At 42.0% G+C, this 14,783-nt stretch overlaps 1 protein-coding gene across 1 annotated transcript in view; it reads left to right on the top strand.

Annotated features, from left to right (window-relative positions):
• Nucleotides 1-12,486, top strand: part of ANO6 (anoctamin 6) — a 79,139-nt gene extending 66,653 nt beyond the window's left edge. The window contains exons 16-20 of the mRNA XM_061361192.1: nucleotides 1,500-1,630; nucleotides 2,515-2,720; nucleotides 8,655-8,851; nucleotides 9,313-9,418; nucleotides 10,355-12,486. Of these exons, the coding sequence (XP_061217176.1) occupies nucleotides 1,500-1,630; nucleotides 2,515-2,720; nucleotides 8,655-8,851; nucleotides 9,313-9,418; nucleotides 10,355-10,561 (847 nt within the window). The 3' untranslated portion in view covers nucleotides 10,562-12,486. The remainder of the gene's footprint in view (nucleotides 1-1,499; nucleotides 1,631-2,514; nucleotides 2,721-8,654; nucleotides 8,852-9,312; nucleotides 9,419-10,354) is intronic.
• The last annotated feature ends 2,297 nt before the right edge of the window (nucleotides 12,487-14,783 follow it).

A 14,783-nucleotide genomic window follows, 5' to 3' on the forward strand; every position in this document is an offset into this window, starting at 1 on the left:
TCCCACCCCTTTTTTTTAGTATGGCTATTTGGCTGCTGAAAATAGCTACAGCCAGTTTATCAGTTTTCTTAAATTCTCATACAAGCCTTTCAGATGGGAAGATCAGACTCACCCCAATCCCTGGGAAGGTGAAGGAGCAGCTAGTCCTGGACACCATTTCCAGGCATATGAAGGACACGGAAGTCATTAGCAGTCAGAAGTCATGGGTGACCAACCTGCTAACTTTCTGTGATGAAATGACTGGCTCACTAGATGAAGGGAGAGCAGTGGATATTGTTTATATGGTCTTCAGTAAAGCCATTAGCACTTTCTTCCATAAAAGCCTCATAGAGAAGATAATGAAGTATGGACTGCATGAGCAGAGAGTGAGGTGGACTAAACACTGGCTGAATGGCCTGGCCCAGAAGGTGATCATCCGTGGCATGGAGTCTAGTTGGAGGATAGTCATTAGAGGTGTAATCCATGGATCACTATTGGGTCCTGCCCTGTTTAACATCTTCTTTAATGATCTGGATGAGGGGACGACAGAAAAGGACTGGGGGTCCTGGTGGGCACCAAACTGATCACAAGCCAGCAATGTGTCTTTATGGCAAAAAAGTTAATGGTATCTTCAGTGTTGCCAGCAGGTTGAGGGAAGTATACTCAGCACTGGGGAGCCCACACTTGGGGTGATGGGCTCAGTCCTGAGTCCCCCAGTACAGGAAAGACAGGGACACACTGAAGAAAGTCCAGCAAGGAGGCGCATGCTCACTGGAGCACCTACGAGTAGAGGCTGAGAGAGCTGGGACTGTTCAGCCTGGAGAAGAGAAGGCTCAGGGAGGTCCCGTCAGTGTGCACAAATGCCTGAAAGTAAAGAAGAGAGGGACAGACTAATCTCAGTGACCAATGCCCAGTGAAAGGACCAAAGGCAATGGGCACAAACTGAAAGACAGGAGGTTCCCTCTGAATATCAGAAAACACGTCTTAACTGTGAGGGGACTGAGCACTGCCACAGTTTGGCCAGGGAGGTTGTGGAGTCTCCATCACTGGTGATATTAAAAAGGCACCTTAACAAGGTCCTGGGCAACCAGCTCTGGGTGGCCCTGCCTGTGCAAGGAGGGGTTGGACCAGATGCCCTGCAGAAGACACTTTCAAGTTCAACCATTCTGTGACTCTGAGAATTTTGTGATCAGAAGGAATTCATCTGTCTAACCACAGGCCTACATTTAACTTGACTGTTTGATACCTTGAATTTCATATGGTCATTCACCTGCACGACGTATAAGCCATGATGATTCTGATATATTGCCCTTTTACATTTATTTATCGTTGTAAATAACTGCTTTCAGGATAAGGCAATGGAAGATTATACTCATGATTGAAGGGCTTTCAGTAATTCAAGAACAGAACTGAATCCACTGTTCAAAGCTATAACAGCACAAATGTCAATTTTTTCCATTTACTGAACTTTTTTAGGTTATTTTACCAATGTTAGTGGTCTTTTTCTCCCTGGCTGATAGTTGGGTGAAGAATCTAATCGGAAGATACTGTGCAGCTGCTAGATCAGAAAAAGTCATTCCACGCTGGGAACACGACTACCACCTGCAGCCCATTGGAAAACTTGGACTGTTTTATGAGTATCTTGAAATGGGTAAGTAGCAGTTTAGTTCAGATTCACTACCACTGCTGGGCACAAACATACTTCAAAGAGAATCTTCATACAAGCAATGCTTAATAAATGCATAGAATAGAATCATAGAATAGTTAAGGTTGGAAAGGACCTTAAGATCATCTGGTTCCAACTCCCCTGCCACGGGCAGGCAGAAATGCCTCATGCATAGGCAGAGGAAACATAAATGTTTTCCCAGATAAATTTTGGTGGGCCATTAAAGGTAGTTTTTCAAGTTTTTATTAAACAGCTAAGCCTTAACCCAATTTACAATTAGGAAACAACTCACCATTGTACAAGGAGGAATATTGCTGCTTATTTGCCCCATCCTCTGAGGAATGCATTCGGAAGGCAGATTACTGCCATGTTTGGGTGTTGTATGCAGAGCTGTGTGTCAGACTGCTCTGCCTGGGGTCTGCAGTCACCAGCACTTGTCACTGGTCTCTTGGGAGCTGGCAGATCTCTGGTTTGTTGCCACCATCTCCTCTGTGACAGCACTGCCAGCGTGTTTGTTGCAGAACCTGGACACCAATAAGATGATTGTTAGTTCAGGTTTTCCAGCATAGCACTGAGACAGTCATTAGATTTCCAGGTCTTTGTGATGAAGACATAAGAAAGAAATGGATGTTTAAATACCCAGAATAGTTCCTCTTGATGTGTTGTGACTCGTAACGTTTTCCTGTCCTCTTCACCTAGCAGGTTTTTCAGTATTGTTGTGCTTTTATATTGTCATACAGAAGATTCACTAGGAACCAAGCTACTCTTTATTGTATCTCTCTCTCCCACATGCATACATACATGCTCAAACTTGCTTATCTCCACTAAGTGAAAGCCTCACTGATGTATGTAACCTCTCCCTTTGACAGTTATACAGTTTGGCTTTGTCACTCTGTTTGTGGCATCGTTCCCCCTGGCTCCTCTTCTGGCCCTTATTAACAACATGTTGGAAATCCGGTTGGATGCATGGAAGCTGACAACCCAGTTCAGGCGCATGGTTCCACAGAAGGCGCAAGATATCGGTGCCTGGCAGCCTATCATGCAAGGGATAGCCATTCTGGCTGTGGTCACCAACGTAAGTACAGTACCAACAATTGCAAAAGGCAAAATGTCTTCATTGCAGGTGTTACATCCAAATGTGGGAATGCCACATGTGGCAATGTAGCTCTTAAATGACCCTAAATGAATTATGAGCATCAGTGTCTTAAGACTTCAGCCCCCGGGAAATAGTGACTTTCCAGATGTTTTGGAAACAAAATGTGAGTACTGTCTATAATATTATATCCAAAGAAAAGAAATTTTATTTAGAGTTGCTAAAGTCTTCAGAAAAATCTGTTACATATGAAGACTGCAGACCATCTTTCCTAAAACTGTAGTGCGTAGTGTGAAGATCTTTTTGGACAGCCTACTGCTAAATGCGTGAGGTTTGAAAAACAACAGGTTGCAGTTTAGCTAAGTTATAATTGATTGTTGTTTCTAATTGTTACAATTCTCATGGTCAATGCCTTCATATTTGAATTTGGCTTTAAGCAATTTTTCACTTAAAAACAGAAATTCAGCTTCTTTCTTGTATACTTAAATATACAATGTGGGTTCAAAATTGCAGCACTAACATTTTCAGGTCAGAATGAAGAGAATTTGAAAACTAATGTTTTTCAGTTGGATTTAAGATTAGTTTTAAAAGTTTCTTTAAAATATTTAGAATTTTATTTTTTATGTCTTAACAATGACATTCAGACCTTTCAAATTTCCCATACGTTGAATTTACCAAGATCTTATCCATGGGCTGCATTGTGGAGAGAAAAATAATCCATAGGATTTTACCACTGTGCATTATTTGATTGCTTATTCATAAGCAGTAGCTAATACATACTGTCTTTCAAAAGATTCTCACTGTCTTTCAAAAGATTCTCACTGCTGGCCATTCTAAAAGAGCAGTGACCACTGGTTACCCCTGCAGGGACAGTAACACCACAGACTGGCAATGGTTAATAGCCTTTTTCAACAAGATCACTGTTTTCTGTTAACAATGAGATTAGGGCTTCCTTCGGACACACCTAGATTGTCACTTCCTCCAGGTCCTCGTCCTTGCAGTAACAGTACCTTACTGTAGTCAGTGGGAACTTTTGGAGAAAGTAGTTGAGTCTGAAGACAAGCGTTCATCTTATCCCAAGTTTTCAAGGGAAGTTCACCCTGTTTGGAGAATGGTGGTCTTTGGGAAAGGAAGATGGAGCTGAGCACTGTACTGTAGATATTAACTCAATAGTTAGGGAACTTATTTCAAGTGAAAGAGTAATTCATATTTCAGTAAGGGCATGAACTTATATTCCTGTATCTCAGGCACCTTCTATGGTTGTTAGGTTCTTGGCTAGTCTTGTGTCTCAATCCCAAGGGTTCTGCTTTACGGAGGTCATATAGGGATAGGTATGTGCACCTCCTTTTTCCTACACCCAGATGAGTGTCCCTGCACATTCCTCTCCCTTCCCCTTCTTCGCTTTAAAAAGTTTGTTTTGCCCTGGAAAGATGAGGCTACGTTTGAAGAATGGACAGATGAGCTTCCATGACCTGACTGTCTATTGGGTTATCATCTTCTCAGTAGCTGGTTTTCATTATTCTGGGGGATTGGGGTGCTGCCATATAGAAACAGGAGTCCAGGGTGGATGTCAGTGATTAGGAAAATTTTCCGTCAGCCTCAGCTACCAGATGTACTTTCAGGTGTTTGAAGGTCTCCCCAAATAGTCATTATTCATGTGCAGAACTTTATTTTGCCCTGTAGCAATTCAAGAGGTATAGCAAACATAGGTAGGATGTAGAGAGGAGACTCAGGAGGGCATAAAGGCAGAGAATTAAGCACAGAGAAATGCCAGAAGAAAAAAACAGGACCTGAGGATGAAAAATTTACAAGAGAATCTGGGAGGCAGACAACAACCTGGAGCATATGCTCCATCAGTTTCACACTGCTCTGCAGCGGCAAGGCGAACATAAATCCAGCTGTTCCACAGACATGTGAACATCCAGGGCCTGGTAGTAAATCCAGTGTTAAAATTATATAAAATAACGTTGCAACTTTGGTAACACGTGTTCAGATCATCAGAAACGTCAGGTGGAACCAGGGGTTCTTCTGGGGCTCTTTTGGTTTACTGCTTGTGCAAAAACCATTGTTAATGATAACTGTCCTAGCAAACGATGCAAATCCCAGCAGATTCCCATGCAAATTCACAGATGCAGCACTGCTTCTTCTAGCATAGCTAGAAGTAGAGGCAATATGGGTGCATCAGTAACCTATTTTGAACTGTGCTGCTAGAAAGCTTACAAAATAAAAGGCAAAAAAAGTTCCTGGTGCCCTGAAAGAAAAACAAAGATGTTGTGCCATTGGATAACTTAGATGTCTTTCCTAGACAATCCAGTTGGATGTTGTAATACCACCATGAAATAAGAAGCTTCATATATATCTTAAAATTACTTTAACATATTGTTATGAGTACCTTAGACATTGCCTTTGTGATGCTCAGGATAATGTTAAAGTGGCTTTGGTGACCTCGTGGTGACTCAGACATGTCTACACTCAGACATGCCTAGGCTTCTGTCAGGAATGTACTCATGCCGTGCTTTCTGCAGACGAATGACCCAGCCGTAGGTGTTTATCACTACCCAGTCATGGCCCACCTGAGGCTAATCTGAGCTTTGCAACATTTTTCTCTCCAAATTCCTCCTTACGTGCTATACCCTCAAGGCATCACTAAAAACATGGAGTCCTCAATGTGCAAAAGTGTATTTACAGCTTGGTTTTACTCTCTGTCCTCCTTGGCAGGCGCTCAGCCCCAGTGTTCACATGACTCTTAACTGCAGGCATGCTTCTTTCAGAGTCATCCTTTTTGGAGGTGTCAGATGCTAGGTATAGCCAATGTCAGTGTGAATGCAGTGCATGTGCCACTGGCTTCAGTGGGCTGATGGCATGCAAGGGGCACAGCACCACTGACTGTCATGCTCAAAAGACCCTGCTGCAGCAGTTGTAAGGAGCTCAAAAAGATCTGTACTTCTTGCTGATGAAGTGAGGGCTATAAAGCAAATGCTAGAAGCAGTTTTCTTCTTTCAAGTATGTTTTTTTCTTGTTTGACATCTAGTATCTACTATAGTTCACCAGTCTTTACCATCCCTGCCTTGATTTTTCCTTCACAGAAACTGTTTCCTCTTTTCTATGTGACTTGTTACAGCTGATTAGAATTCAGGTAGTGTATCATTTTTTGCCCCATACATTACCTTTCCAACACCCGCTAGTACTGTGCAAGCAACTTTTGCACAAAACTATCGGTTTTGAGGCTTGCTGCTCAGTCACCGGACTTGGTATTGCATGATACCAAAGCATCTGTTGTTGATTTGAAGACTGATTTTAATTAGTTACGGTATAAATGGAAAACTGTGTGCAGTAACGCTTGGGAAGCAGAGAATGTGCTATTTGTTTGTAGCTCTCCAGTGCAATACTCTGAAATGCAGCCCATAATTCAGGAGGAAAAATTCTTTTCCTTTGAGAGGACGCTGTACGATTAGCTTTCATATTTCTGTCCTTGCAGCTCTCTGGAGCACATCTGGAGATCATTCTGGGAGAGGGAGGGGAGTGAGACAGGGTTCAGATTTAGGATGATGAGAGACCTAGGGCCCTGCAAGAAAAACCAGTAATAGCAAATATTAAGTTGAGTAAAAACCATATTTCAGCATCTTTCTAAATGATACAAAGCAGCAGCATCAAACCTCTTTGATCCAAAAAGAGAAGGGATTTTTTTTGCCTTACTGTTCATTTGCTACTAGTTCATTTATGGTCTGACTGGATGAGCTAATGAACAGAAAGAAATTATGTTTAAATAAAACTTTTTATGCTTGTAATTCAGTTAAAAACAGAGTAATTTAGGTGTGAGGTCGTCTCCCTGCAACTGCAAGACACAGTAATATATATTCCTCGTCAGCCAAAAACACCTCCTCTGCATGTAAATATAAACAACACGTAATTTTCACTTCACAGTGGCATGTAATGCTTAAAAACAGTTTTTGAGAGTTCATGCCAACTACATTTGATTTAAGCCAGAGTAAAGCACAGAAAAACCTCTTACCCTTGAAAATTTTAAATGAGTTTATTTTAGTCTTAGGACACCTCTCTTTTCTTTCTCATCATCCAAATTAACTTCTTCTCCACTGAACTGAGTTATAACGATATGCTGGAGAAGCAGATACAGAGCTTGGACAGAATCACAGTATGGTTGGTGTTGGAATGGACCTCTGAGGATCACCCAGTCCAACCCCTTGCCAAGGCATGGCCACCTAGAGCAGGTTACACAGGAATGTGTCCAGGTGGGTTCTGAATGCCTCCAGAGAAGGAGACTCCACAACCTCCCTGGGCAGCCTGTTCCAGTGCTCTGCCCCTCTCAATGTAAAGAAGAACATGAAGGTTTTCCTCATACTCAGGTGCAATTTCCTGTTCTCCAGGTTGTTCCTATTGCCCCTAACCCTGGGCATCACTGAAAAGAGTCTGGCCCCACCTCACTGTCCACTCATCTAATCCACACTTTTTGACCACTTTGATGACCATGGTCTCAAAGTATTGTTTCTGCAACTTTTATCTTAACAAGAGTTTAGCTTCTCAGGTACTGCAAAGTAAGCTAATTCAAAATGCAAGACATTAAGATAGCATTCATCATTTGGCAGTGGTGCTACCTGAGGTGGGGTGGATCTTGCACCTTTTTCCACTCCCTGCCCTTTCCTTTCCCCGTGCCTTCCCCTTGTTGTTGTCTCTTGTGTTGTGCTGGTACTAGCCACTTGACAGGCATTAACCAGCTCTTATGCTACTGTTATCACTTAGCTTGTTCCCTTCCTCTGTCTCATGCCTGTCCAATGGCTTTTTTCTGCACATTTTAGGCATCTCTACCTAAGCCTCCCCCCAGCCCCAATCCTACTATAACCCTGCTTCACACCTGTCTCTTCCACGTCTTTGCCCTGGTTCTTCCCATCCATGTTGTTAGATGGTTTTGACATTTTAATGGGCTAAAGGCTTCTCTTTCAGCCCTGGAGTGCAGCTTCACACTCCTCCCTAGGTGCTGGGCACCCAGATGTTGGTATGAGTTGGCTGGGCAGCCTCTTGCTAGGCACTCAGCTGCAGATCTTGCCAGTGGAAAGTCTTTCTCACAGGGAAACCTTTTGAATTTGCAGTAGCAGAGGAGGAGATTGGATTAAACATAGCTAACCTGTCCTCCAGAATAGGATGTTTTGGGAAGTTCATGAGTTTAGAAAAGGCTTCCCACAACAAACCCACGGATCCAATTTCCTACCCAGTTTGTGACCAGCAGGCTGAGTAGGACAGGGACTTTCCTGGGAACAAGATAAAAACAAATGGTCACGTCATATGTAAAACAGCACTGTGCAGCTGCCACTAAAGAAAAAATTAGCTTGGCATCAACGGCACTTTCCACATGTAGTGACATTGAAACTTATGAGGCAACAACTGCCAAGATGAATTGGGCTGGCTAGCACGTCAGAAAGAGTGGGATGTTACTAGGGTCAAAGGTGGATCAGCTATATATATAATTTATTTAATTCCTTCACTCCGACCTCAGGGTTCCTGGTGAAATTGATTTTGTATTACTGAAGGACTCTTCCTTTGTTTCCATGAGTTTCATCAGGAAGGATTTCTTTAAGCATCTCACAAGCACATCTGATAGCGAGCATGTTGGCTGGAGGTTACCTTAGAGTAGTTTAAGGTGAGTTTGGCTGCTGAACTCCACTGCATGATCGTGAGGAAAAATTGGATTGCAGTATAACTTTTCTAAGGCATCCAGCAGAGCTAGTATAATCTAAGAACTGTACAGAGTGCACATTCCAGAAACAGAGTGTTTTATGCCCATGAGTAACTGTGTGCTCATTTACGGAGGGAGCCACTAACTGGAAAAGTATGTATTTAATGTTAAGTCTTATTTCTTAAACACTGCTCTGCTTTTTTGTCTTCTTCTTTTCTGAAATGCAGGCTATGATCATTGCTTTTACGTCTGATATGATTCCTCGCCTGGTTTATTACTGGTCCTTTTCAGTCCCTCCTTATGGGAGTCACAGCAGTCACACTATGAAAGGGTATATAAACAGTACACTTTCTGTCTTCAATATATCAGACTTCAAGAATGCAAGCAAGCCATTTTCCCCGTGGTTTGTAAACCAAACATGCAGGCAAGTGTCAAATAACCATTCTTTTCCAATAACAAAAATAAATATAATTGTTTAATATCTAAATCATCTAGTTCTGTTAACGATATCTGGTGAGAAATGTTAAAACACAGTAAAAGCCAGCATATTCTGAATGGAAGAAATGACTGAAAGTATTCACCCATAAGTTTGCACTACTCAGAAAATTCTGATTTTTATTTTGGCTTTCTCATAACTGGTAGTCTTAAAAAAAACAAAAACGGCACTTTAAAAGTTTTCTAATGATTTCTTAATATAGTGCCAAAAAAATGACGTTTCAGCCAAATATAACTTATTCTGCAGATAGGATTTTACCCATTACTGTAGTTACGTGCAACTGTTCCTGGATGCGTTAAGCAGGGACATGTCTTGCTCCATCCTCTGGCCACAGTGTCTTACTGCAGTGATTCCTGAAAATGGCTCTGACATTCCTACATTGCTTTCAGATACCGGGATCTCCGCTACCCTCCTGGTCACCAGCACCAGTATGAGCATAACATATACTACTGGCATGTCATTGCAGCCAAGCTGGCATTCGTCATTGTTATGGAGGTAAGAGTATGAGATTTTGAGATTTACTTACTTACCTGAACTTCTCTTCCGTCCATGAAGAAAATCCTTCAAAGACATTCTGGCCCAGGCACGGCTGTCAGAGCTGGTGATAAGTGCTAACATGGGCAAGAGCTTGGGAGATGTAAATTAAGTGTAGCACCATTAGAAAAAGAGGTCTGTGAAGTCATTAGCTCAGCTGAGGATTGCCCCACATGTTTGCAGGTTCTTTCCTCAAGAGCTGTTACATTATTTTTAGCATCAGAAATAGAAGGGACAGTTACACCAAAAATATTTTCACATATACTTAGACATGTTTGTGCACAGCCTCATGAATGCATCTACATAACACATATTCACTAGCAGAGTGAAACTGATAAAGATGGTCAGTGCAAGAGGTGAGTCTCAAGGTGAGCCTCAAGGTGAGCATCAAAAAGTAATTGCTCATTCCTCTGGAGCTACATCTGGGTTTAAGAAAGATGGGAGTCAGTCCGAGATGAAGGGAGGGGAATATAGGGCCTGATCTAGGGACTACCAACATCATCAGAAACATGCAACTGGTTAGATCAGAATTCTTGCGGCAGAGAAAAGTCCATTGCCCAGAATCATTTGGACAAGCCTAAAACAATTAGAAAAGAAATTGTAACCAGTATTACCATGGAGGGGAGAAGCACTGGGTACCATGGTTCCCCCAAAGCAGGCAGAGAAGTCCTTGTTAAAATCAGGGTTAGAAAATCAGAAATTCTTGTTTATCAGGCAGTTATTCTATTCATTAGTCATATCTGCTTTTTAAGACACTGTTTCACTGTGATAGATACTGGTACAGAACCAGATTAGAGTCTTAAGATATAAAGTTATGTTATAATAATAATAATAATAATAATAATAATAATGTCTTGTTCAGCCTGACTGACGTTTTTTCATTTTCACCTTTCTCAGCATGTCATATACTTTGTGAAGTTCATTATTTCATACTTAATTCCGGATGTATCGCAAAAGACCAAGAGCCAGGTCAAACGAGAGAAGTACCTAACACAGAAACTCTTGCATGAGAGCGATCTCAAAATTGTGAAGAAAACCATGGGCAAAATAGCCGACAAAATTATCCAAGGAGTTGACAGCACTTTCCGACCTAAAGCTGACTAAGTACTTTTTTATATGGAATAACAGTATTTAGCCAACTAATACCTGTCCAGGTATTGCCAATAGCTAACCAAACACTTTGGATTAATTCCCTTTACTAAGCATTGTTTCTTGCAGCTGTTATCTCCTCATTTACCTCTTGCCCTTGGACAAAAGCAACCACTGCAACTCAGATAAGAGCTATCAATTTTTTAAACAGCTTTAGTAGGACATACATACTTTTTTAACATGTGAAGATAAAAATTATCTATCATATCACGACGATGAACATTAATTCTGAAATACATAGAGTGCTTTCCACTTTAGGCAAGAGCTATTAGATCTCTTCTTTTGACTTGAATAAAACCTTAAGAACACGAAGGATTTGCTGTAAGAATAACATCATGCCTTTTGAAAGAGTTGTGACTGCTTGCTTGCTAATGCAGACCCCAACTATAAAATGAAGAGAAAAAGACAAAACATGAAGGAAAAAGAAGGAAAATACAGCTCAAAATCATGTTGTTAAGCCATTGAAATTGACATATTAAGCACTGTTGTGTGCTACACTGAATTCGCTATGCATACTGAGACTTAAATGGATAACAAGATATTTCAATTAATCATGGACTTGGATCACAAGAAGCAGCAGGACTGTAAGCCCATCCTGTTCATCAATCTCTCTGTAAACAGGAGAATTGTCCTTAAAATCAATGCACACAAACTGACTTTACAGCACTCCAAGTGAGTACAAAACTCAGGCATTTTATCTTTCCTTAGTCAATGTACTTTCATTAGTTCACTTGCCCATTCTGCTCTCAATGACCACAGACTTGAAGGTATCCTTACCTGTAACAGTAATGGGTGTTAAACTCCTAACAGTAATGAGTGTTAAAAGTCTTTTCACGTAGTAAATCAATATTTGTGGAGGGCTGTCTTTTGTGTTTGTCCCACACTGTGCCTTTCCCTGAGATTTTGACACAGGAAGAATGTGCAGCTGGACTTGTTGGGATACAACATTGCATGATAAAGTGAATTCTGACAAGACCATGAGTCTATTGAAACTCAGGATTGGAATGAACCGTTTAATATGCCTTAACCATGTTATGAAGCTTTAAATAACTAGGAAGGAAGTTAGAGGTGTGGATGCAAGTGCTAGAGCCATCAATCATCTTCAAATTAGGCTGCAGATCTGCTTGGTTATATTGGCTCCAGTTGCAAACTGGGAGATAGGGAATTATAGATTAGGCATGTATGTAGAGCTCTGCTTTGTGTCTGCACCAGTGATATTCCAGGTTATCATTTGCTTTCTCGTTTAACAGCTTTAGTGGACCAATTTCGGAAATCCTGAAAGTCAGAATCTTGTTAAAAAAGCAAAACTGTGCCCGTACTCTGTAAACCAGGTGATTATTGTTGCATTTGTAATTTTGTACTCTTCTTAAATGTAATAGATATGCAGAAATTTTAGTCAGATTATTCATATAGCTTTTTATATGTTAAGAAGTTCATTTGCAGAAACTAAGTAGCATTTATAAGCATTTTTGTTCCATTAATAATGAGAAGGAATCATACATCTGAATTTTGTAGCAGAGCTTCCAGGTACTGACTGCTGTGTACCTCGAGCATATCCTTTGAATCAGAATAATTTAGGTTGGAAAAGAACTTTAAGATCATCAGTTCCAACCATTAACTATCACTGCCAAGTCCACCACTACACCATGTCCCTAGGCACCACATCCACAGGTCTTTTAAATACCTCCAAGAATGGTGACTCGGGCATTTCCCTGGGCAGCATGTTCCAGCGATTGACAACCCTTTCAGTGAAGAAATTTTTCTAATATCCAATCTAAACCTCCCGTTGTGCAATTTGAAGCTGTTTCCTCTTGTCCCATCACTTGTGACTTGGAAGAAGAGACCAACACCCACCTTAGCACAACTTCCCGTCACGTAGTTGTAGCCAAGGACAAGGTCTCCCCTGAGCATCTTTTTGTTCAGGCTGAAAAACCCCAATTCCTTCAGCTGCTCCTCATAAAACTTTTGCTCTAGGCCCTTCACCAGCTTCCTTGCTCTTCTTTGGACACTCCAGCACCTCAATAGCTCTCCTGTAGTGAGGGACCCAAAACTGAAGTACAGCCTCATCAGTGCTGAGTACAGGGGGAGAATCACTTCTCTAGTCCTGCTTCCCACTCTATTTCTGATACAAGCCAAGATGTTATTGACTTTCTTGGCCACCTGGGCACACTGCTGGCTCATGTTCAGCCGGCTGTTGCACAATACACTTCCCACCATCAACAGCATTTAACTCCATTCACCACCACTCTTTGGACCTTGCCATCCAGCAATATTTTACTCAGCAGAGTACACCCGTCCAAGCCATGAGCAGCCAGTTTCTCCAGGAGAATTCTGTGGGAAATGGTGTCAAAGTCTTTACTGAAATCTAGGTATGTGGGTCACCTTGTCACAGGAGATCATGTTAGTCAAGCAGGACCTGCCGTTCATACACCCATGCTGACTGGGCCTGATCACCTGGGTGTCTTGTACCTGCTGGGTGATAGCACTCAAGATGATCTGTCCCATAACCTCCTCCAGCACCAATGTCCCCAGATCCTCCGTTCAGCCCTGAAGACATCCGTATAGTCCTCCTGATCAGTCTGCACCTCCTTCCAAAAGTCATAAACTCCTTTTTGTCCTGAGTGCCAGCCAAAGCTCTCTGTTCAGCCAGGCCAGTCTTCATCCCTGCCAGCCCATCTCAGGACATGGGGATGGGCTGCTCCTGTGCCTTGAAGATTTCCTTCTTGCAGAATGTCCAGCCTTCCTGGACTCCTGTGCCCTTCAGGCCCCCTTCCAAGGGGCTCTATCAACCAGGCTCCTAAACAGGCCAAGGAAGTCTGGAAGACCTCTCGAAGTCTGAGGAACCTGAATCCCCTCCTTGCTTCTCTGGCAACATTTAAACCAGAAGAGGTAGCACATGAGGGCGTCCTTTCAGCAGCCATGATACACAAACTTTCACTCAGCAAGACTGTGCATGATTACGTGGAAGAATATGAGAGGAAAGCTTGGTTCAAAATCAGGGAAAGATGAAGGAAACTCACATAGGTTCCAGAGAACCACTTGCATTTCTGACACTGAAGGACTGAAGCTTACTTATTATAATGCCCAGAAAACTTTGTGTAGGTACCAGCTGAAGACGAAAAAGATGAAGGACAGAAAAATAAGATAGACCATCACAATAAAGGGCAGTCAACTAGAGCAGCAATGGGACCAGTGCTTCTTTGCACAGGGGACTCTACCCTTTACAATTCATTTTGATTTTGTCGAAATCATGACAAGTCTTTAATTCACCAAGAAATTGGGCAGATGGACAAACACTCAGAGGTTTCTAAACAAGACAGCATTTCTTGTCAAAATACTTCTTCTCAACACTGGTTTGACCTTTTCCCGATCACAGGAGGTTGGGGTTGGAAGGGACCTTGGAGGTCATCTGGTCCAGTCTCCCTGCTCAAGCAGGGCCATGTAGAGCAGGCTACCCAGATGTCCATATGGCTTCTGAATATCTATCTCCAAGGATGAAAACTTCATAGCTTCCCTGGACAACCTGCTCAAGTCATCTTCACAGTGAAAAAGTGTTTCTTCATATTCAGAGGGAACGTTCTGTGTTTCATTTTGTGCACATTGCCTCTGGTCCCGTCGCTGCACAATATACCAAACTTCAGTTTAAAACAAACCTCTGTCAAAAAAAGCCTGTTTCATAATAAACTTTTAGTGAAGTACTCGGGGCTTCCATGGGCAAACTTGACTTGGAGCTTTGATTTTTATCTTTGAGCTGGTCCTCCACCATTTGCACTTGTGTTCAGCTGAGATACCATTTTCTTACCCCCATCAGTGATCACAACCCCAGTGTGCCTTAAATACCATTCCACGTATTGCTGCTTTTCAGGTATTTGCCGGACCAGGCAAGGAAGCATCCTGTGATAAAGGGGGAAAAAATGCACGACTATTTCAAGCAGTTATTAGTCTTAAGAAAGCATTAATTGCCCTCTTTGAGAGGTAAAGAGAGTGGGAAACAAATGCATTGAGTGCCTTGCCTGGGGTCACACTGTGAGCCTAATTTTCAGGACTGCCTGGTCTTCCACTCATTATTCCTGTGGCCTTTCTCACATTCCCTTCTTTTACACCAGTTGGGGCATTTCCTAAAGGGGGAGTTAGCTCTCAGTGTTTATATTGAGAGTTTATATCCCTGCCTTTAAAA

Source organism: Neopsephotus bourkii, unplaced genomic scaffold (assembly GCF_033783945.1).
Source record: "Neopsephotus bourkii isolate Nb327-2 ecotype Australia unplaced genomic scaffold, CSIRO-AGI_Nbou_v1 NB_1053, whole genome shotgun sequence".
Lineage (NCBI taxonomy): Eukaryota > Metazoa > Chordata > Aves > Psittaciformes > Psittacidae > Neopsephotus > Neopsephotus bourkii.